The 23567-nt window shown below is 38.3% G+C and overlaps 1 protein-coding gene across 1 annotated transcript in view; it reads left to right on the top strand.

Moving 5' to 3' along the window:
* ARID2 (AT-rich interaction domain 2) overlaps positions 1-23567 on the top strand; it is a gene marked incomplete at both ends in the record, with an annotated part of 103777 nt that overhangs the window by 79224 nt on the left and 986 nt on the right. The window contains 6 exons of the mRNA XM_079549351.1: positions 296-3144; positions 13220-13368; positions 18296-18434; positions 18531-18616; positions 22014-22137; positions 22226-22317. Coding sequence (XP_079405477.1) covers positions 296-3144; positions 13220-13368; positions 18296-18434; positions 18531-18616; positions 22014-22137; positions 22226-22317 — 3439 coding nt within the window. The remainder of the gene's footprint in view (positions 1-295; positions 3145-13219; positions 13369-18295; positions 18435-18530; positions 18617-22013; positions 22138-22225; positions 22318-23567) is intronic.

The raw sequence follows: 23567 nt of genomic DNA, 5'->3' as shown, positions 1-23567 counted from the left end.
AGTTACCCAAAATAGTTTGTAAGCGTTGGAATTAGGGACAGTGTGGTTTTATTCCTTTTATTGAATGAAGTTCTGAATAACTGTATTACTGTATGCATTGTATGTGATCTAATACTGGACTTGTCACCCGTAGACTTGTCAGTCAGCAGAAAAGCCGTTGTCACTGCATCATTTATTCAGATGCAGTATAGCTGAGAAAACACGTAGAATTAAAAATTCAAGCCTTGGGGTTGTAAAAATTCTTTGTTTTGAACTAATTTTTGCTTTCAAACTTTTACCTTATTTATTTCAATAGGACTCCCACATGGGCCACAAAGCGTAGGAAATCATTATCAAAGGACCCCTATTAACCAGTCTTCAACTTTAACAGCAACACAGATGTCTTTTCCAATTCAAGGTGTTCATACTGTGGCACAGACTGTTTCTAGAATTCCACAAAATACTGTTCATGCACAGCAGCAAAATGCTCCAATGACTGTTATACAGAATAAAGGTCCAATACCTGGTGAAGTTATGAAGGCCACAGTAATACAGAGCTCTGTTCCCCAGTCTGGCGTTCCTGTTACTATTTCTGTAGGAGGAGCACCACAAGCTTCAAATCAAAATCACAGCAGTACAGGACCACAGCCGTCCGTTACTGTTGTTGGTTCTCAGACGTTGCTTCATCACCAACCTGTAATTCAACAGCAGTCTCCACTGCATGCAGTGGTACCAGGACAGATACCTTCAGGCACTCCTGTTACAGTAATTCAGCAAGCTGTACCTCAGGGTCATATATTTGGCAGAGTACAAAACATACCAGCATGCAGTTCAGCAGTTTCGCAGGGTCAACAGCTGATCAGCACATCATCGCAACCTGGGCAGTCATCATCTCAGCAGTCCTCTGCTGCTAACCAGCAACAAGATACAGTCATCATAGCACCACAGCAGTATGTCACAACCTCTGCACCTAACATTGTTTCTGCCACCACTGTTCAGAATTTCCAAGTAGCACCTGGGCAGGTGGTTGCAATTGCAGGCGTCCAGAACCCACCAACTTCTAGGGTAGGCTTTCAGAACATTGCACCAAAGCCTCTGCCGTCTCAGCAAGTTCCACCTAATGTACAGCAGCCGATGCAGTCACAGCAGCAACCACCACAACCAGCATCCCAGCAAAGTGTAGTGATTGTCAGCCAGCCAGCTCAGCAAGGTCAAACGTATGCACCAGCCATTCACCAAATAGTGCTTGCTAATCCAGCTTCTATTCCTCCTGGTCAGACTGTTCAGTTGACTGGACAGCCAAGCATTACTCCATCTTCTTCACCATCTCCAGGTCCGGTTACAAACAATCAAGTCCCTACAGTTATGTCATCTTCATCTACCCCTTCTCAGTCACAAGGACCCCCTCCTACTGTCAGCCAGATGCTTTCTGTAAAGAGACAGCAGCAGCAGCAGCAGCAGCAACATTCACCAGCATCTTCACAGCAACAGGTACAACCGCCGATGCAAATGCAAGTTCAGTCCCCGCAAGCTAATACAGGAGTTGGCCAGCCTAACTCTGGTGAATCTAGTCTGATAAAACAACTACTTCTTCCAAAAAGAGGCCCCTCAACTCCAGGGGGGAAGCTTATACTCCCAGCTCCACAGATTCCTCCACCTAACAATGCAAGAGCTCCTAGCCCTCAGGTGGTTTATCAGATGGCCAATAACCAAACGCCAGGTTTTGGAGTACAAGGGCAGTCTTCAGCTCAGCAGCTGCTAGTTGGACAGCAGCTGGTCCAGGGTGCAGTCCAGCCCCAAGGGGCAGTACAAACAGTACCCATTTCTAACTTGCAGATATTGCCAGGTCAGTTGATCTCAAACAGCCCAGCAACTATTTTCCAAGGGACTACTGGCAACCAGGTTACGATAACAGTTGTGCCAAATACGAGTTTTGCTACTGCAACTGTGAGTCAGGGAAATGCAACTCAAATCATTGCTCCAGCTGGAATTGCAGTGAGTGGGGCTCAGACAGGAGTTGGGCTACAGATGCAAACGCTTCCAGCTACTCAAGCACCTTCAGCTGGACAATCACCGTGTACTGCTGCTCCCCCATTCAAAGGTGATAAAATAATTTGCCAAAAGGAGGAAGAAGCAAAGGAAGCAACAGGTTTACACATTCATGAACGTAAGATTGAAGTAATGGAGAATCCTTCCTGCCGAAGAGGAGCTGCAAACACCAGCAATGGGGATGCAAAAGAAAATGAAATGCAGGTGGGAAGTCTTTTAAATGGGAGAAAGTATAGTGACTCCAGTCTACCTCCTTCTAACTCAGGGAAAACTCAGAATGAGGCCAATCAGTGCTCCCAAGTCAGTAATGGGCCATCATTAGAAATGGGTGAGAACGGAGCTCCTGGAAAGCAGAACTTTGAACAAATGGACACACAGGAAATTAAAAGTGATTTGAAGAAGCCCCTAGTTAATGGAATCTGTGATTTTGATAAAGGCGATGGTTCTCATTTGAGCAAAAACATTCCAAATCACAAAACTTCCAATCATGTAGGAAATGGTGAGATATCTTCAGTGGAACAACAAGGGAATTTGGATGCCACGCAGCAAGATACTGCCAAAGGTGATCAAGGGGAGAGAATTTCTAATGGGCCTGTATTAACTTTGAGTAGTTCACCTGTTGTAAGCGGTACACAAGAGGCTGCAAAACTGTTAACCCAGCAACTTAGTGGTACCAACACTGATTTACCTAATGGACCTCTAGCTTCAAGTTTGAATTCAGATGTGCCTCAGCAACGCCCAAGTGTAGTTGTCTCACCACAATCTACAGCCTCTGTTATACAGGGGCATCAAATCATAGCAGTTCCACACTCAGGACCTAGAGTGTCCCAGTCTACCCTGTCATCCGAAGTTCGGTCTACTAATGGCACAGCAGAATGCAAAATTGCAAAGAGGCCAGCAGAGGATAATGACAGGGAAACTGTTCCAGGAATTCCAAATAAAGTAGGAGTTAGAATTGTTACAATCAGTGACCCCAACAATGCTGGTTGCAGTGCAACTATGGTTGCTGTGCCAGCTGGAGCGGATCCAAGCACTGTAGCGAAAGTAGCAATAGAAAGTGCTGTTCAACAAAAGCAGCAGCAGCCAACCACGTATATACAAAGCATGGTCACACAGGTATGTTGCAGTGTACTTTTTATGTTTATTTTCCAACTCTGATTATGACTTAATGCTGTGAAATATATGTGAAAATGTAAACTCGGTTGATATCTTGCAAGGAATTTAAAATATTCAGAAAATGATGGTTTGCATTCTTTCACAGACTAAGGTTCAAATAGTTTGCATGCTTTTTGATATAAGTGACTATAGTGGTATTTACAGTGGTCTGGAGCTTCATAATATACAGTAAGGAAAGAACTTGCTTTCACTAGTTTCCTCCTTAAAGGATTTACTGTTTAAAAAAACAAAGATGATTTATTGTACAGTCTTGTAAAAACAGTAGTGCTGTTCTGCGTTTTGTTCTTGGTCCTTACTGCATATGGAGCAAACATGTTTTTTGCAAGATAGTTTGTTAATCACTGCAGCTGCATCTGGCCTGCTGAAATTTGTTGATGTTCTTGTATTTAAGGGTGATCTTGTAAGGCTTGCTTCAATTCACTACAGCCAGGATAAAGTATTGCTTTCTAAATGTGTCAGAATATGTGTTTATGTTTGTTCATGACAAAATACTTGTAATGTTTATTTTATTGATACAATTAGTAATGTTTTTTTTTTATATGCTGTTTTAAAAACTTTGGAGAAGGCCTGTTTTATCTTGAACTTTTTTAGAAAAACATTTTAAAGTAGTTTCTTCCTAAGACTTTACAAGAAATGAGGTATGTTCAGCAGTTTCACGAGTATTTAAAACTGTGAGTAATCGTACTTGAGATTGCTCCAGTCTCAAGATTTTATTTTGGCCTTGTACGTGGATATAAACTCCCTCTCCCAAAAAACCCTCACCCTTTCTAACCTGAATAAGAGCAAAAAGAATGGAAGATTAGGTTTGACAGTCACAAAATTCTGACAGTGTAGAGAGAAGAGGAAATTCTGAGTGTATGTTAGTGTTTTTTGGCAGAGATGTGACAGTATTGTTTTATTCGTTTTCCTTTTTTATTTCTTTGATTTTGGTTGGCTTTTGAAATGGTAGGAAGTGCAGGCCTTATAGACTTAAACAGAGCTAGAACTCAAGTTCAGCATATGATAGCATTACTGCTTTATCTGTGTGAAGTTCAGTTTCTATAGAAAGCTCTTTCATGTTTCCATCATGTAATTGTAGTTTTCTTTTTCTTTAAAAGGTATTCCATAGAGCTGTATTTTCAGAATGTCTTTAAAACCTAAATATTTGCATGTGCATTTATGACAGAGAGATCTGTAGTTCTTCTGATACTTTATTTATCTTTGTTCTTACTGGAAATAATTAGACCAAAATGAAAGTGTATCTTGGCAGCACAGGGACAGTGCACAAGATAAATGGCACGTTTTCGGCAGTGTGGATATATTAGCTGTATGTCTTGCTTTTTGCAGTGAATGTTTTTAGCAGTTGCACAGTTTGATTGTCTTTAATAGCTTCACTAAGGATTTGGCTGAAGTAGAAAATGCAGTGACCATGTCTTTGGACTGGGATAACTGTTGCCTGCAGTTATTTTTTTCCTGGACATGTAGCTGTCGAGTTTGCTTTTGGGTCTCTGATGCCTACTGAACTGCTAAAATTCCATTTCTTGAGGAGAGCAGTAGTACAGCTAGCAACTTCATTTATATTAGATTACCTGTTCTATTACGAAGGAGTGTTTTGTGTGATTATACTTTCTTAAAGATGGCATATAATTTCTTGTACACTTTCCTTAATATTTTGTACATGTTTATGGTTTTTTTTTTATATTGCCTATGCAAACAGAGATGTTGCCAGTGCCTTCTGCCATTCAGTGCAAGTCTGCTTAATGTCTGTCTCCATGGAATTTAGCTTGCCCTTGCTTTCTTCAAAATCACAAAAGAAAACTTCATTTCAAAATTGTGTTGAATTATGAATGGTATCCTGTCATCCTTTGTAGCTCCTTCCCCCACCTCCCCGAAGCTGCTGCATAGCCATTGTTCTGTTGGAAAAGCAGACGTGAAGGGTTACCAATATTGAATCTGCTTTTAGGAGTGCACTCAGGACATCCAGAAGTACTACAGAGCCTAATTCTTATGAGCTCAGTGTGAGTTTCACTGATGACTGTTAGGTCTAGGTCCTCTGTAATCATAGGAAATGATTTTCTCTCTCCTATTTTGGGAGTCTTCCTTGTATGATAAGCAGCTTCCTTATCTCTAACTTTTTGAAAGGCAGCAGCTAAGGAGCACTGTTTTCAGTTGAACGTCTGTATTGTTTTGTTTTCTCTGTGGTACCTCCTGTATGTTCTGTATCTTGCAGCGGAAATAAGAGAACAGGCGACTTCTACAGACAGTGTGAAATTCAGTATAAATACACTTCAATGAAGAGAAATGGTGAGGGACAGGAAATAAAGGGATATTAGCCATGGCAAAATTATATAGCTGCTGAAGCTGTTTGTACGTTTTTTCCTTCTTGCTATCTTTATTTTCCTTCTAGTTATCTATAAATTTTATTTTAAACTAGAGTGTGTGTTTCAGAGAAGTAAGAAAGAAATAGAAGAAAATTTGTAATAAAATTAGACCACAGCAGGAAGGGTGGAAAAGAAGATGCCAAAGATAGCAAATAGAGGCGAGTTTGGTTATGCAGCAGGAGAGTTGTCATAAACTGCAGAGAGAGGAAAAGGACAAGGCTTGAACCAAAGAAAAGATAAGGCAAACAAAAAGAAAGGGAAACAGCAAAGTGGAGGCGAGGAAAAGAGCAAAATAACTCTCAAGGGAACATAAAAGTTAAGAGAAGGTTGGTTTTGCAATATGAAAAGCATTACGAAATTGGCTGCCTCTGTACCCTTGAGAGAAAAAATAAATGGCTTGCCACAATAATGAAAATTATGAACTTAATATTTATGAGAAAGACTATGTATTGCTACCTAAATCCAGTTGGACAAGTACAGGTATCTTCCAGGTACCATCTGCGATTGTTCGAGTGTGAATTGTACACGTGAGCAGAACTCACTGAAAAATAACTACTTCAATACTGTCTTAAGAGATATGTTTTTTGTATTCTTATACAACTGTTGACCTATGTGTATATGGGTAATCTCAGAAGAGGAACACGCATTGTTGGGTTTTTTTCTTATATCTGTACTTTGTAAGCCCTTGAAAGTGTAGTCTTGAGAGACAGCAGAGTTGGCACTTACTTCATTGGCTTTCTTTTCTTTTATTTCTGGTACTCTGTTCCTGGACTATGGCTTTCCTGAGGTATTGTGCTGGACTGATGGAGGAAAAGGAAAAAGAAATGAGTAATTACCTGTCTGTTTACTTATTTTTTTCCAATTTTTTTCTTGCTCAAAATTCTTCCAAAACATCTGTTGAATATAACCATGTTAGTTTGTCCCAGTAGGTTTGTGTTTTGAAGAAGCACTCTGATACTTCACCAGGTGAAAGTGAGCAAATCAAATTTACATAGATCGGTCTGAAAGTAGTACCTCCTATTTATTTCCATGGAAACTACCACAGATATAAAGAGCACATTAACACTGTTTGATAGAGCAAATTCTCAACTGCAAAACGCTCTTCTTCAGTGTAGACACTGCTGTTAGCTGTTTATTTCACCAGAGATGAGCAAGAGCCTACGTGTTGCACTTGTTAAAAAAAGACTAAAAAAAAACAAACACCTGCATGGCCATCCCAAACATGACTTGTCTTTCACATTGCTGTTGCTACTGCTGAAACTCACCACCCACCGCCTCACTGAGCTGCTATCCACTGTTTGGTCTCCATATATGGTCAGCAAGCTTTGATGAATGTCAGTGGGTGCAGTTTTTTCTGCATGGAGGATTTCAGTGACACCTCTGCTTCATACACACTCATGTCAGTTGCTATTTTGTCAGAATGCCCTCTGCTGCCATCTGTCACACGGCAACAAAATGCAACACAATATTAGTGGGAAAGTTCAATCTCTACTACCATACCATGACATCTACCTTTGACTAACGTTATAAAACAAGAGGCATTACTTTTGGAGCAGTCCTCCTAAATTGCCTCATCTCTCTTTTAAAATAATCACTTACTTTCCTGCTCATCACTGTTATCCCCTCGTAACGCACTCCCATTTCTCCTAAGGCCTCCCACATGGAGCATGCTTGTGTGGATATTTAGGTGGCCAAAACTGTGTAAGCATCTCCTTAACTGTTTGCTCCTGCTCTCCATTGTTTTGGAAGCTGAGGATTACTGTGCACCAGAAAGCAGGTGTGTAGCCACAGGAGATGTAATTCATTCTTAGTCACAGAGCAAATGAGTTTCTCAGCTGGAAGTACTGAAATTCAGATTGTCTGTGCTTTTATTGCTCTTTGCTTGTGAAGCGCACTGTTGCAGACTTAAAGCTTAGCAACCTGACAAGGAGAGAACATTTGCTTTAGTGCCTACCCATCCCCCTGACCCCACCTTCATACTCAAATCATGCTATATTCATTTCAGCTTATGGGTTGCCTTTTAATGTACATTCATTGTCTTAAAGATGTGAAACATAAAGTTTTTAGTAATGATAGTATGATCTGGGCTGGAAGGGACCCATCCAACCTGTCATTGAATGCTCCTCCACTGATTGGGCATCCATAGCTCACCTGTTCTAATGCCTCATCAGCATCTGGGTAAAGAATTTCTTCTGAATACCTGCTCTAAATTTTCCCACTTAGTTTAAAACCTTTTCTTCTGTTGCTACTTGCCCTTCTTAAAATCCCTCTCCAGCTTTCTTGTAGTCCCGCTTTAGGATTTGGAAGACTGCAGTGAGGTCTACCTGGATCTCTCTCTTCTCCAAGCTAAATAAGCCCAACTCCCTCAATTTGTTTTCATAGGAGAAGTATTCCAGCCCCCTTACTATCTTTGTGGCCCTCCTCTGGACCCGCTCCAACAGCTCAACATCTTTCCTATGTTGAAGGCCCCAGTCCTGGCCGCAGTACTCTAGATAGGTCCTCAGGAGGGCAGAGCAGAATGGAACACCTCCCTCGCCCTGTTGGCCACCCCTCTTTTGATGCAGCCTAAGGATGTGGTTAAGCCACATCAATACAGAAAAATATCCAAGAGAAGAAAGTCTTAGAAGGACCATCGGTATTGTTTTCAATTTTATGCATAGCAGTGTGTAGGGTAGATAGTGAAATGCATTTTTAAAACTGTTGGTAGTTTGAAGTGTTGCAGTAGGATACAGTGCTCAATTGTAAGCAAAATTTTAACAGCCCATCCTAAGTATAGGCTCTAAAAATAATATACTTCTCACTGTGCTTAAATTTGTAATTCTGTAAAGACTGCTGCCTAAGGATTTCCTTCAAAATGAATTGGAGGAGGGATCAAACAGCTGCCTCTGAAGTCAACATCAGTGGTGCAGGTCAAGTAATATGTTCTGAGAGCAATACAGCCAGCATTGTTGGTCTTGGCTACGCAATTCACTTATATCTGCATTGCAATATATTCTTGTTTTCATTGGCCTGGAGAGCAGGATGAGAAAACTGTTCTTTTTAATCATCCTCCTTTGTATTTTAGTAGTCTGTGCCAGGTTCTTGGTGAGGCCGTACCTCATTTCTGCCTTTAATGTGGTCAACTCAGAAGTAACTTTTTTATCCTGAAGATAAGAAGCGCTCAAAGATAATGGGTAAAGGTAAAGTTAAGATTAATTAAAGATGAAGTAAATAGGAAAAAAAAAAAAGCTTGATATTATTCTTTTTAATTCATAGTTCAAGGTATTTTTTAGTCACAGCTCTCCACTGAACAGGAATTTCAGTAGGTTGAAAATGAAAATAGCTGCTTTCTAGAATGGGATTGTGCCTGTGCTGTGATGAGGAGTGCATTTCAGGGATCCTGGTGGTTCTTAACAGGGCATCTCCAATCTCCAACCCTCTTAACAGGGTCTCCAACTCAGCTGGGCTTATTAGCCATAGTTCAGCATTTACTGTGTCTCCATATTGGACCTTGCCTTCTTCTCTAAACCAAAGTACATTCTGGTAATAGGAAAATGATTCTAGAAGAGGTTATCTGGTTCCAGTTATAGCAAGTCAGGCTAAGCCTGGTGTAGCCTCCACTAGTGAGAGCAAAATTGGTATGTAAAGCAGAACAATTACATGTGTACAACACCGAAACAGGCTAACGCAGGTCACAGCTGGTTACGTGTTTGCACCCACTGACATTCATCCACACTTGGTGAACGTTTCAGGAGACCAAGCAGTGGATGTGAGCATGGTGAGGAGGTGGATGGTGTGTTTCAGCAGTGGCAACAGTGGCAGTGGGGCACCTCTGCTGGTGCATGCGTGTGGTGCGTGCAGGCTCTTGTTCATCGCTGGCAAAAGTGTGTAGCTAATGTTGGTGCAGTTGTGGTGTGTTTAGTAGCTGGGAATTTGCTCTTTCAAATATTGTTATTGTGCTCTTTGTAGCTGTTGTAGTTTCCGTGGAATTAAATAGGAGGCATTACTTTTGGAATAACTTGTATATGTAGGCAAGCAGGCTTTATCTCTGGGATAAACTACCGATGGCAAGCAACCTGCGTAACTCAATTTTGCACAGAAGGCAGTAAAGTTACAGAAATCCTAACTTATCATAAAAACTCATGCTTTCGCACCTGCAGCCTGTGCTGCAGGCTGAGAGACATGCCTTCAGTTGACATCTTGCTGCAGAGACCCTAGCAATCAACAACAGGACATACAGGAAAGTTCCCATAAAGTGTTTAAAGGAATTTGGACTGTACTTGGGTAGGGGTTGCCATCGGAAGCTGCAATTAAAGATGGAATCAGTTGTCAGAATGTTACTTCTGTGCCTCTCCTTAAGAAGCTCTTGAGGCTGCCCTGTGTCTGGTTGTCTTTTATGCTGAAGTCATTTATTTGTTCAGTGTTCTAATGCCTTTAACACAATATGCTATGTTCTTAGGGTAGCCAGAAACATGTCAGGTGCAGTTTGGAGGTCAGTTTGTGTGGAACTTGTAATTTACGGCAAATTTTTGCAGAATAGCTCAGATCCTTTGAGACAGGAACTCACTAAATACAAATGCATTCTTTATGTGTGTATAGGTAATATAAGCATTATGTATGTAGCTGCCCTACTGCAGTTAGTGCTTAGTTTCTCAAAAATGTGTATATTTATGTCCTATATGGGCACTCGTAAGTCCTTAAAATGGCACTCAGTGAACTTGGAAGGAGATTTTATAATTAGGTTATGTATTTCAGAAAAAAAAAAAAGATAGGATGCTGATGTTAGAGGTATCTTTTCAGGGCAGGGGTACAGGGAGATCTGATTTGCAAAAGTGCTGACTAGTGTCAACTGCAAACAATAATAATGAAGAGAGCTAACCTAAATATGTAAAGATGCTTTAAAACTCTTTCAGGTGTGTTAGGCTACTGGGCATTTGATTGCTAAAGGAGCCTGGAATTATTAAATGTTTTCTGCTAGTGGAGGAAATTTTGTGTAATTTCTGATCACATGAGGAGGTTTCTTTCAGTGGTACTTCTCCCACAAAGGATTCATTCCAGGAAATGAAATGTCTGTCATATTTATTTCTTTAACATCACAACTAACATTGCATAGTCATTGCACATCAGTGATATAACAGATAATTCATTGCAAGTATTTCTGCTGTAGTTCTGAAATGAAGGAGTTTACATTCAGGAAAATATACACCTAATATTACTTCTGATCTCTGGAACAAAGAAAGGAAAGCTGTAAGATATTCAAATGTAGACATTGTGCTTCAAAAGTAAGACCTAGGAAAACAAATGTGACTTCCTCTCATTTGTTTAAATTTACTGTGATCAGTGCAGATGATAGATGGGCAGTAAATTTGACTTAAAAATACCTGGGCATTGTAAGCATCCAATGCTACAAGTTTGAATGAAGCTACCTGACTTCATAGTACTGCAGCAATAAGAGATTCCTGAACAACAATTATTGTACAAATTTCAGTTTACCAACTTCATATTTTTTTCTCACAGGAACCCAGAGTAGAAAAAAATTGCAATCAGTTTTAATTTTTGTTTTGAAAATCGTTTCCTTTTCTGAACTCTTTCATTTTTGGTATTTAACATGTTGTGTTCTGTATGTCAGTTCTCCTTATTTAAAATGATACTGTCTCATTAAAAATAATGTTTAAAACCTTAGAATATCACTAGGAGAGCTTGCCAGGAAAACTCTTGAGAAAATTCATAATTCTGGATTAATTATAGGGTTTGCTTAGAATGGGGTAAATAATACATGAACCACACATTGAATGATGAGAATTAAATGAAATCCTGAATTCATTCAGTAATTTCACTCTCTCTCATTCATTAAATGAGACAGAAGTTCTGCAGGGATAAAAAGTTGTACAAAGACCATGATTATGTACTGCTGTAAGGATGCTAAATGAAGCTTGCAAAACAAGCTGTATTGCTGACTCTGGATCATTTTGCTTTCAGCTTCATTTTAAAAATGCTTGACTAAAGGGAGATTGATCTTAAAAGGATCTGCTGATGGCTACCTATGATAAAAGATATATTGTGAAAATCAATTACCCAATCTGCTGAATTGATTACAGAACTTTAGGTGAAAATAATTCAGAGTTCAAAAATATTTTCATTTATGATTAATGGACTCAAGAGTCCTTTCTTACAGCTTTTCATACCTGCAGGTCACGTGCATCATGTAATAGTCACGTGTTCTGGACTTTTTGCTGAGCACTGTCATGTTTTCACCAGGATTTAGGCTTGGACGTGGGGTTAGTTTGGTTTTGATTAGTTTTGTTATCTGACTTCTTCATCACTAGTGCTGTACAATCTGTAGTGAACTCCTTACTTTGTGACATGGTGTCTGCACTGCCAAAAGAGAGCAGCAGGAAGGAAACTTAAGACCACTGTGCAAATGAAGTGTTAGAAGTTGCCCTTAACTGTTTCTTTCTTTGCAGTTAAAATCTAGAGCTATTCAGTATCAGAGCTATATTGGTATCAGCAAGGTCTTGTGTACACCATTTGAAAGTAAATTTGAAAGCTGCTTCCTTTGGTTTTGTAATGTTGCATTCCCTTTGGAACAGAAGAGAATAAGAGAATGTTAGGTCCAGATAAGATGTAGAAGCTTTATATTTTTACTGTCATTATTCTCATAAATGTCTGGCCAGCCACAGCCTGCTAGGAAAAAAGAAGAGAAACAGTATTTTAAAATAACCAGTGTTTCAAAATTGGGTAATCAGCAGCCATTATTTTTACTATTCAGAGGAGAGGAAAAAAAAAAGGGGGGGGGAAAAATGTATTTGCCTGTATATTGCCTTATTTGGAACTTTGTAGTTGACTGGATAATTTTTATCCCGTATTAAGATAATTGAAAAATGGATTCTTTTAATGTTGTAAGAGATAAAGGGAAACATCTTTTTCCAGTTTGAGATGTTTGCACTTCTCTGTACACAAGCTATACAGCACGTTCACATGTTCTGGTGTCTTGTATAAATGTACAGTGTGGTTTTGCAAGAGCTTAAAGAATTACATCGTTGCAAAGTTTTATGGAGAATGAATGTCATGGGTTGAGCCTGCTGCTCTTTGGTGCTGTTCATTCACCATTGTTCAATTTAAGTTTTTTAGTGTGCTCTGTAACACAGGCTGTTGTGTACTAATGAGACAGTAGAAGAATTCCACAGAAGCAGCATATAAAACCATTTTATCAAAGAAAATAAGGCAGTTTTAGATATATTGTTGGTCATTTTACTTTTTAGTAATATTTTCTCCTACATTTAAATGGGGAAGAAAACTAATCCCTATGCTGATATTGCACACCTTTCAGTTTGCCATTTTTCTTTTGCTTTAAGTAAAAGCTTTATATAAAATAGCAATAACCTTTGTTCCACTAATACCTTTTAGAAGTACCTTTGGATTCTTAATTCTGTGTTTGAATTTCAACGTAAGAGTTTTGAATATCAGAAACTTAGGCCTAAGTGATGCACTATAAGAGCTGTATGTGTCCCTGGTTGTTATGCCTCTTAATGCTTATTTTGAGATGAAAGTGTTAAAATGTGAACATTTGTTGGTTGATTGAAATGTAAAGCAAAATATCTTTGAACAAACAGTGAACTGTTTTTTATGTCTTGTTAAGTGCCGTGTTTAAAACTGTGCTTTAACCTTTTCTACAGAGCACACCTGCAACGTCGATACCAACAGTGCAAGTACAGGGCCAGCAGCTCAATTTGCAGCCACCTTCATACACTGCAGCAAGTCAGCATGCAGAGCAAATGAAGAAACCTGGACAGAACTTCATGTGTCTATGGCAATCTTGTAAAAAGTAAAGTCAAAAGCTCCTCTACTTAACTACCTTTTCGTGATAAGTAGCAAGTGCTTGTATGTAAAAAGAGATTTTACAAGTTCTATCCGTTCTGCTTCCTTAAGATACCTTGTACTTTTTTAATAGGGAAAAGAAAAAGTGAAAAGTGTTGAGGAAGCAGAGGTGGGAGAAAGCAAGACGTTTAGTTGCTCTCAATTATACTTCAAAACAGAAAACATATACTAGATGGCTTTCTTCTAATTTTATTTTTCAGCAGAAAATTATATTCATGTATTTAAGAAAAAAAATCCAGTTCTAAAGCTTGTTCTCTGTATTACAATTATAAAAATAGTTGCTGCACTCGAGTTAGAACTGTTGAGTCGTTTTCTTACATGTACAGCTTTTAGTATCTTCCTTGCATTTCCAGTTTTGCCAGAGTGGCATATTGTACTTCTCTGTCCTGGTCAAAGTTTTATTTAGATTATGATTAATTATAGTAATTATGGAACCATTTGTATGTCACAAGACTCCCTTGTTACAAAAGGAAGTAAAATGGAACTTAGTCCTAGGACTTGATAGCAATGATTAGAATTCTTGGATTTGTTGGTTTTGTCCTTAAAAATAAAATAAAATAATAATAATGATAAAGGGAGGTGAGCTAGCAGATTTTTGGATGTAGGTTCATGAAAACACATAATGCTCTCCTTTTATCTATATGTATATCTTGACACTAATTTTTTTTTTAAATAAAATAGGTTTGTGAACGTGATGAGTTTTCAGAGAAGGGTACAGACTGGTGAGACAAAGGTAGCTGTCAAATGGCCACTTGGAAAGCAGAGATATTACGTGAGTTTAGGATGGGCACGAAAAAGGTTGAGACACTTAATTGTAGTTGTTGGACAAGATAAAGGAGCACACAGGTGGCCTCATTCGGCAGAAAGATGTTGCACAGGTGTTCAGAAAGTAGGAACAAAATAATGGGAAAGTTAGAATTGTTTGAACTGCTGGGCAAAATGAGGCATTTGAAAGAACTGATAAACTGAGGAATACTGAGGGACAATTTATAGAACCTCTGAAACACTAGATTCTGTTTCTTTCATTCCTTATAAACAATACAAGGATCATTAAGTCAGTGTCAAAATGTACATGTTTTAGATAAGATTCTGGATGTTGCTGTAGCTATCTGCTAGATAACAGAAGCCTGGATTGAAGTTGTGAAGCATAAGTCTGTCAGCAGCTTTCTTCTGTGTCTTCAGTTATGTAGGATAAGTTATGTAGAATTGAGGTGGCATCTAACCATGGAACAGATTGATGTCACATGTGAACTAAGATGTGCTTATATGCAGACAAACCTTGGGGCAGAAGAGAAAGCAATACAATTATGATTACCTTACATTATCAGTATTTTTACAAGTCTGTCTTAAGCTGTCATTCCAGTAATTTTTCCTGTAGTCAGTGGGTGTGCCCTGTGTTTTTTTAAGTTGATCTACATGTTCTGTGTCAAAGATACTGTACTATTTCTGTATTTTTAGTTCCTCCTGTCATTATACTGGGTTTTGTTCAACATTAAGTTTTGTTGCTTTTAAAAGCCTTCAGAGATTTTGCATTGTTACAGTGTAGTCTTTCTAACACACAGTTCTTGTTCTAATGGCTGGTGATGATTTTTAAAACATTTATTTTAACTCCAACCTAAAATCAGTTTCTATTGAATGTTACTCTCATCATTCTTTGTGGTGAAGAAAGAATCAAAATGTTAACATTTTCATCATTGTTTATATTGTTTATGCATACTCTGTCGCCAGCTTGATGAAAGACAAAGAACATCATCTCTCCTGGTGGCTTCCTCTTTCTACTAAACACATAAAAATCCAGACTTACCACCTATTACTAAGAATTACTGTGAAAACAGTCAGTCTTGGCTGTTCTTACAGAGTTGTTTTAGCAAGAAACAGGAAGCTTCTTTTCAGTAGCTTATTAGTCTACTTCATTAATTTTACATCTGATACTTGGTTTCAGCCATGTTTGCTTAGTCATTAAACACTAAGCAGTTGGGTTTAGCATAAGGCAGTGATAGAGCAGTGCTTCCTTTGTGGTATTCACAACTAATCACAAAGGTATGGCAGCAGGTGAAGTTGATTAGCAGATTAGTTATTTAGATGAACGTGTTCTTTAGTTTTATTCTCACAAAGTATTAGTGTTAAATTTTTCCTCCAGGATGCATTGCAGGAGGCCTTGGAGTCCTTTAAAAATATTTTACTGGCAATGGGAATGATTAGGAATATATAAAATTGTATGCTCTTTTTTACCTACTGAGTTACTGGTGCTGTGACCAGCGAGATTCCGAAGGTGGGAGGAGGGATGTTGGTTTTTTTTAATAGTTTACTGTGGAAGCATTATACCAGGTATTGATACTTCATCCTGCAGTTAGTACAGTGATGTGAAACATGTCCATGGCATGTTCTTTATTCAGTACCTGTGGTGTCCGAGGACCACGAAATCAGGCCCAACTGTACTGTTAAAGGTACATTCACATAAATTCTGGTTAAGTATCGGAACAGGGAGTAAAACACTGAAAGGTGTCCTTAGTGCCTTGCATTATAGATGTGATAGAATAAGTAGGTGTTTTGCTTTAAAGTTCAGCTGTCTGCAAGTATTGCTAATTTCTGAGGTTAATTTAAAAGCTGTTATTTTGTTTCACAAGTAGGCAGGAGCTGTCTGCTTCTGAATTGCTTTGCATTTTAAAACATAAATTGAAAATGCTGTTGAGTCTCCACTGCCTGTCAGGTCAGCTATTAGTTTAATGTTCTGTTCAGCAGCAGAACAGAGTGATGGAGGAATTAAGTGGCAACTAAGAGTTTAGGTTCAACTGACCATATTCTCAGTACTTAAATTTTATTTTATTAGTATTGTTAAATGTTGCTTTAATGCTTATGAATAAATATGTTTTTTTCTGAATAAATTTCAAGTTTTACAGACTAATACTGTAAATTCTGACAGTTCTGCCTTACTTACTGAATGGAATCTTGTTCATTTGAAAAATAGTTTCTCCTTGCAAAGTTGTGGTAAATCAGAATCATCTCAGATTAGTGTTTCAAGTACAGCATCAAAGGTATTTATGATATAGTGAATGAACCAACTTGGTTAAAATGGCAGAGCTTCAAGAAAAATAGTGCTTCAAGAACAAAATGTTTTAAACGACATTTTGGATTTGACTTATGCCATGAAATTTGTTTTATCTGTGCCAGAGATTATTCATAGGATTGTTTGTGTTAGAAGAGCCCCTAAGGATGCCATAGTTCCAGCCCTCCAGCTACGAGGTGGTTATTGCGATAGGATTCAGTTTATAACTAGGATTTGTCTCTGCTAGCCTTCTGACACTGTTGTGAGCTTCAGGTAATGGTATTCTGTTGCTTAGGACTCCATACTGATTGCAGGTGTTGTTTAATGGATGATACCGAGTCGAGTAGTGGCACATGGAAGGAGTGCTCTGAACTTGTCCATAACCCTCTGCTATGGGTTGTGAGATGGTGCTTCATCCTTGGCTGCTCTCTGGAAGTCTGGTCGGAGGCCATCTCCCTTTCAGCACTGATCAGCCCAATGAGTTCAGCCAAGCATCTTAAATACTTCTCTTGCTATTTGAAATTAAAACAGTAGCACGTGGAGTGGAGTTACTGAGGTGGGTGTATTGTGTTTTCTCTGCTAAGACTGCTATGGCAGTGCCTCCGTCCAGCAAATGGATGAAGGTGGAAATGAGTATTCCAATGGCAGCAGCTAGATTACCAGATCGATTCTGTCCAAGCTGTAAGCGTATTCACAAGCTGGATTGTGGATCAAAATGGATTGTAAGTGGCCAAGTCTTTTGTTTAATGTGGCCATTTTTTGTCTCTTGAAGTAATGGATGCAATTTGAAATGATTGAGTTATATTCTAAGATATATCTAGGCTAAAAAGAGCAGCCTTTAGTCATTCACAGTTTTCATTTAATATTTTTTGAAATATAGTGTATCTCCATATGATTTTTGAGAGGCAGCAAAAGATGGGTTGTTTTGATGTATTTTCAAATGGTCACATGTACAGCTCTAGGAATGGTAGATTGATCAGTATTTTGAGATGAATTGTAACTTTGCTCCCACTTTGAAATGGAAGAAAACCCTTATTATGCGGAGCAGGCCTTCACCAGCAGAACATTATGAAAACATAGAGTAATACATGGGCAAATTTAGGAGGACTTATTTAATTGCTGCAGAAGCACTTTATTTGCTGAAGTATCTAATGCCATATCATCTAGGACTATGGGGAAGCAAACTGATTTGGGGAAGTCATTTTAAAAATTTAGGTTTAAGTGAGTCAGAAAGAGTGATGTAAGTGACATCTTCCAACTTCTGTGTGCATCAGGAAGTGTCGTCTACCTATTTTCTTGAAATTCAAAGTTCATGTACTAAAAAGCACAAATTTTACACTGATTCTTTATTTTCCATCAGTTTTGGCAAGTATTCACTATAGAGAGCAAATAGGGTGAATTATGTTTATTCTTTTATTTCCCAATTATATTTCAAGTAAGGTCTGAGTATGGCCATCAGTGAAGAAGAAAAGTAATGAATGAAATCCAACATTTTTTTTACTGTTTATAGTTCATTACTATGTTTTGCTTGTATTGCATAGAAGTTCTGTTGCAATTGAGATGTGTTATTTCTTTAGTACAATATAAATAGAAAGTCATGATATTTTAATTGGATTCAGGAAAATCATAATGCCATTTATTGGTAGCTCACTGTTGGTACATACATGATTTTTGTTTTCCACTTAGACGTGTACAGTTTTTCTCTTATTAATCCACGTTTTGTTTCAGGAAATAAGAGGCAGTGTGGGTTGTGTTTGTGGCATTTGCACCGTAGTGTTAACCGAAACTTAAAAAAAGCTTTAAATTCTCCCTTCTTCTCTTTCTGTAGGTGGTTTCAAACACCATCACAGGTTTTCTATCACGCAGCAACTGAACATGGAGGAAAAGATGTCTACCCAGGGCAGTGCTTATGGGAGGGATGTGAACCTTTCCAGCGGCAGAGGTTTTCCTTCATTACCCATTTACAGGTGCAGTTCTTTTTTCACTACTTCAAAAACTAGTAGCAGCTCTGTGGGAAATTTCCACACACCTTCTCACTGCCTTTCTTTTTTTTCCCATTATAGGATAAACATTGTTCCAGAGATGCTTTGCTTGCAGGATTAAAGCAAGATGAACCAGGGCAAGGAGGAATTCAGAAGCCTTCCAATAAGTAAGAGACTTAGGCCTTCTTAGCACTAAAGAAAATGAGAGTAATGGGAATCATTGGAAGAATTTGTGTATTTAGAACTTGATTTATCAGGTGAAGCTGTACATGGAGTCTGCAGCTGACTATTACACAGCTATTAAATTTGAGGTCCATTGCATTAGGACAAACTAGTAAAAGAGGGAAGAGATTCTGATGTAGGAAATACAGTTAAGTTGTCATTAAGAGAGCAGGTAGTTCTTGAAGGTATGTTTGCCAGTGTTCTATGATAAACATTATTCTTAAAATACTCAACTGAATAGTGTTTTATAACTTTCACTGTAACAGATAAGTGCTTGTAATGCAAATGGAAAGTTACTTGGGTACAAATCAGCTCTTTCGTACAGCTGAGTTGGATTGTCTTGTCACTTGGAATCATCAAATCTTTAAGATCTCATTAGGTCATCTGGTCCAACCATCAACCCATCATCACTAAACCACGTGCTTCTGACTTGCTGTGTTCCTTCTAGTTTTGTGGTCAGCTACTTTAAAATAAATTATAAAGATAAATATCAAAACCTCTAAATCTTCATATTTTGTGCTTCTATCTGGAATCAGGTTTGTGTCTCCTCTTTCCTACCATTATTTCAGTGATCTGAAAATGACGTGCAAACCTGTTACAATGGGGTTGAGTTACTGTTGGAGTTATTCAGGGTTCAGTTACTTGTATGCCTGTGTTAAGATGAGGGTTTTGTTAGTAACTAACTGGAATCTCTTTATTGCAAGCCAGAGGTGTGATTTACATGTCCCTAGGCAGACTTTTGCTATCCGTTGTGTGGCTAGTTAAATTGCTACCATGCTGTGGGAGGCAGCAGTGAGAGAAAATTGAGAATGGAAGCTGTGAAAAGTTGTTTTGGTTTTTTTAATCAAAAAGACTAAAAGATCCCCAAAATTCTTAAAACACGAACGTGACTGCCTTACAGTGCCTTATTTCATGAAACTAAGTGGCATTCTGACCTCTGAAAACCACAAAATGAAGAGTGATGGTAAAATTTAAGGTCTTAAATACTTGGCAAGTAGGAAGCATCAGGCTGAGGCAATCTGCAAGCATGGTGTGATTTCAGCTCTGCTATTCCGTAAGTGTTCAGTCACACAGATAACATGCAGTAGGCTCTGTCTTTGCAAGTTTCTTTAGAGTAGAATAGGCAGAGGTTAGAAAAAACAGAATATTGTATGGAGCTGAAACGTCCTAGAGAAATGGTACTGAGAGGAGTTGTGTTTTAGCCATCAGCTTTTAGGCATGCACCTTCTCATCACATGCTGACTTATTTTGCTTAGTCTCTCTCCATCTGAGGGAGTGCAGATAGAGTGAGTGTTACTGGTGCAGGGAGCAAAATCTGCTGAACAACAGTGTTTCAGAGACACCATAACAGACAGAGGCCTGTTTTCTTAATCACAATGTCTTCCAAGTAGGGGTGGCATTGTGATGGGCAAAAAAATAGCTGTGATGTCTTTTGCTAGAACCAGGTAGGCAAAATTAAGCTTTATTACAGAGCTGGTTTATACCTCAATTCTCTATTTCTTTGCTTTTAAAATTGTGTTATATTAACTCTTCTTTTGGTTTTCAGAGATAGCTGAATATTACAGTCTGGAAGGTCAGGTAGCAGTAGCAATTATCAGTATGTTGTCTTTAGCTGTACATTTGAGTCTCTTTTATTTATTTACTTATTTTTCCTTGTTGCCACTGTAGCTGGTGGTATTAGCTATCAAAATATTCTTGGTGCAGCATGGAAATGGGACAAGAGATAATTATAGTCAGAGGATGAGTGGTATGGTTTGACATCAAAATGATGTTGAAATTAAGAAATTTTAGAACTCTAGAGATGCGTCCATGCACACAGATACAAGTCAGCCTGCTTGAGATGCCAGTAAAATTTTATCACCTTTTTATCCAAAAAAAAAAAAAAAAAAAAAAAGAAAAGGAAGGCAATCCATATTTATTGCAGCTGTCCCTATTTTAGTATTTCTAGAGTTGAGGCAATAGCAGTTCAGCTTTCCAAAGTATTGTATGGTAGATGTTTGAGAGGGACATTTGGAGAAGCCTCTGCTGATGATTCATTGTTCTTCTCAATACAAAGAGAACAACAGTGGCCCAGAAATTAAAAAAGAAACTCAATAATTACTGTGCTGCACAGTTGCATATAAACATATACAATTGCCCAACAGTATCTTAATTCAATGTTTTGAAAAACCTTTATGAAGGATTCCTTCTCTCATTCCTTCATAAAGGTTTTTCAAAATGTCATTTCTCATCAGGAGAGGATGATGGGAATTATGAACTGAGGTATTAGGGAGGAGTCAGACCGTTTCCACTTCTTGTTGCTAAAAGATACCTAAATATTGCTATGGACTGATTCTCATTTTAAGAACTGAAGCATTTACATCTGATTTGTGCTACCTTTGCAAACAAACACAAACGTATGTTTCTGATATGTTGGCATTTTCTAACCAGGTTGGACAAGAATTCATAGTAATATGATATAACATATGGAAATGTGGTGATATTTTTCACTGTTAGTACTTCAGCCGTCCTTTGAGATGACGCTTTAAAGAGTCTCACTCTTTAAATGTTCTGTACTTCAACATTTTAACACCAGTTGCATGATTTGTGTCAAAGTCTCACATGGAAGAGCGTTGACTTCAGTGTTAATATTTAGCATTAAGGATTTGCTTCCACCATGTCTGTTACTTGTACCAGCTTTATAAAATGCCCTGTGTAATTTCTTAATCTCAGCTCGAAAGCTGCAATAGAGGTAACAAGGGTAATAAAGGTAGATGTTTGGTTGAATTTAACAGTTAAATGTTTTGTGTCTTAGATCATAATTTAAGTGGTTTTAAATTGTATTGCTTCCTACTAAGTACAACTGTTTCCTGTTTTATATTGTCTCGGTGTCTAATGGTCCCGATAGGCTGGGTCAGGTTTTAAACAGCTGTATTTTTAGGACATTCTCTGGCTAAATCTGAGTTGACATTTGGGTAGCCATTATCACTGTTCACATTGAATTGTGTCTAACAAAACATTTCTTCAAGTAGGTGCACTTCAGGAAGGTTGCCATGTCATTATGCAGTTTATTGTACTTTTCCATCGCAAATATTGTGGGTGATGAGCAATTGTGAGTGCTCTTCAAGAGCAGTGCTTTTCTTTTTCCCCCACACGAAATGATGTTCCTGACACTTCAGAAGGCTTTGCAATAATGTTTCTCTCCATGGAAACAAAAGACAAATTGTGTAGCAGCACCGTGTGTTAATGGATCTTTCAGTTCAGATAGGTTGAAAAAATTATCAAAATAAATGTCCGGAGTTGTTAATGTGTTAGAAAGTGGTGTAAAGGTCATTGTTACTAATTCATTCTTTGCTCATGTAGGCCGCCCGTTGTAGGGAGTACAGCTGCTACTCCCAGAGCACAGAAGGCCATTGTGAATCATCCAAGTGCTGCCCTCATGGCATTAAGGAGGGGATCAAGAAACCTTGTCTTCAGAGATTTTACAGTGAGTATTGTTTGACTCAAGTATTAGTAGATACAAATGGTTGCTTACTCCTATGGAGCTTTTACTTTTTATTTCTTCTCTTTTGTAGGATGAAAAAGAGGGACCAATAACTAAACACATCCGATTAACAGCTGCCTTAATATTAAAAAATATTGGTAAATATTCAGAATGTGGTCGCAGGTGAGCATTGTTTGACTCCTCTAATACCAGTGAGCAGTGTTAGTTTTGTTCTGTTACGTACCAAACGATAGGACGTATTTTCTTATCCTTTAAGAATACAATAGGAATACTGACAGTACAGTTTTTCTGCCAGTTCCTCACTGCTTTGCTCCCCACACAGCTGCTCAGCATCACTATATCTAAGATAGTTTTGTAATCTAGACTTTTGAAATGTGTCTGGTAAGTTCAACAGGCTAATTTTTTGGATGCAAGTGAGAGAAGTCTTTGCTATGGGCCTGTCCCTTTTTCTCCTGAAGGCAGTCCTGCATGACTGAAAATTAATTCTTCTGTAAGGAACCTCCCGTTGGCCATACCCTTTTATTTCAACCCAGGAAAAGGGTGGACAGTGTTTTCTGAAAGTTTTTAAATGTTGTGGAAAGATACCCAGTTGCAGTTCTCAATTGCTACCTCTCTGTTAGTTTTCCCTTCAAAGTTGGGTAAATTCTAATAAATAACTCAACTTTCCTCTGACTCGTAGGAGATCCTTAGTATCATAAGTCTCTGTTGTTTTCTTCATTTACTAAGTAGGAAATGGTCTCAGTACTCAGTGTAGAACACTTCCTGATATTTTTAACTGTCTAAATGAGGGCTGTAGACAATCAAATTCTTCTTGGACAGCATGGTGAAAGAATGAGGGAAAGGAGACAGAAGTCATCGAGCTCCCTAAAGAAGCTGTGCAATCTCTATCCTCTTACATATTCAAAACCCATCTGGATATAATTTTGATCAGAGTGATCCAACTTAGGAGATGGCCCTGCTTTGAGCAGGAGGTGTAGCACGTAACTTCAGGGGTTCCTTGTAACCTGGATTGGTCTGATTTCAGTGTTGAAAAACTTCAGAAAACTTATAAGCTTGGATATTTAAGTGCAGTATTCATGAAGTATTTTTGTAGCACTTTACAAATGATTAATTCTGAATATTCATTTATTTTTCAGTGTTAAAAACCACAAAAAAAAAAATCAATTAATTAACTCAAATATGGAGCAAGTTTTGCTATTATCTTTACCATTGACAGCATCTCCTGAGTATTTTCCTCTACCAGATCCACGTAAATACATATCGTATACTTGTCGCAAAAGTTGTGTTCCATGTACTGATAAGGTCTTTGAGGGTTTTTCTGTGCTGTGTTGTACCCTTTTTTTATATAAGTGTAGGCATTAAACTTGTGCCGTGATGGATTGAGCTCAGGTGTTTGCTAGAGTATTCAGTTT

The sequence above is a fragment of the Tetrao urogallus genome (genome assembly GCF_951394365.1).
Source record: "Tetrao urogallus genome assembly, chromosome: 1".
Classification (NCBI taxonomy): Eukaryota; Metazoa; Chordata; class Aves; order Galliformes; family Phasianidae; genus Tetrao; species Tetrao urogallus.
This window is presented reverse-complemented; position numbering and strand designations above follow the sequence as displayed.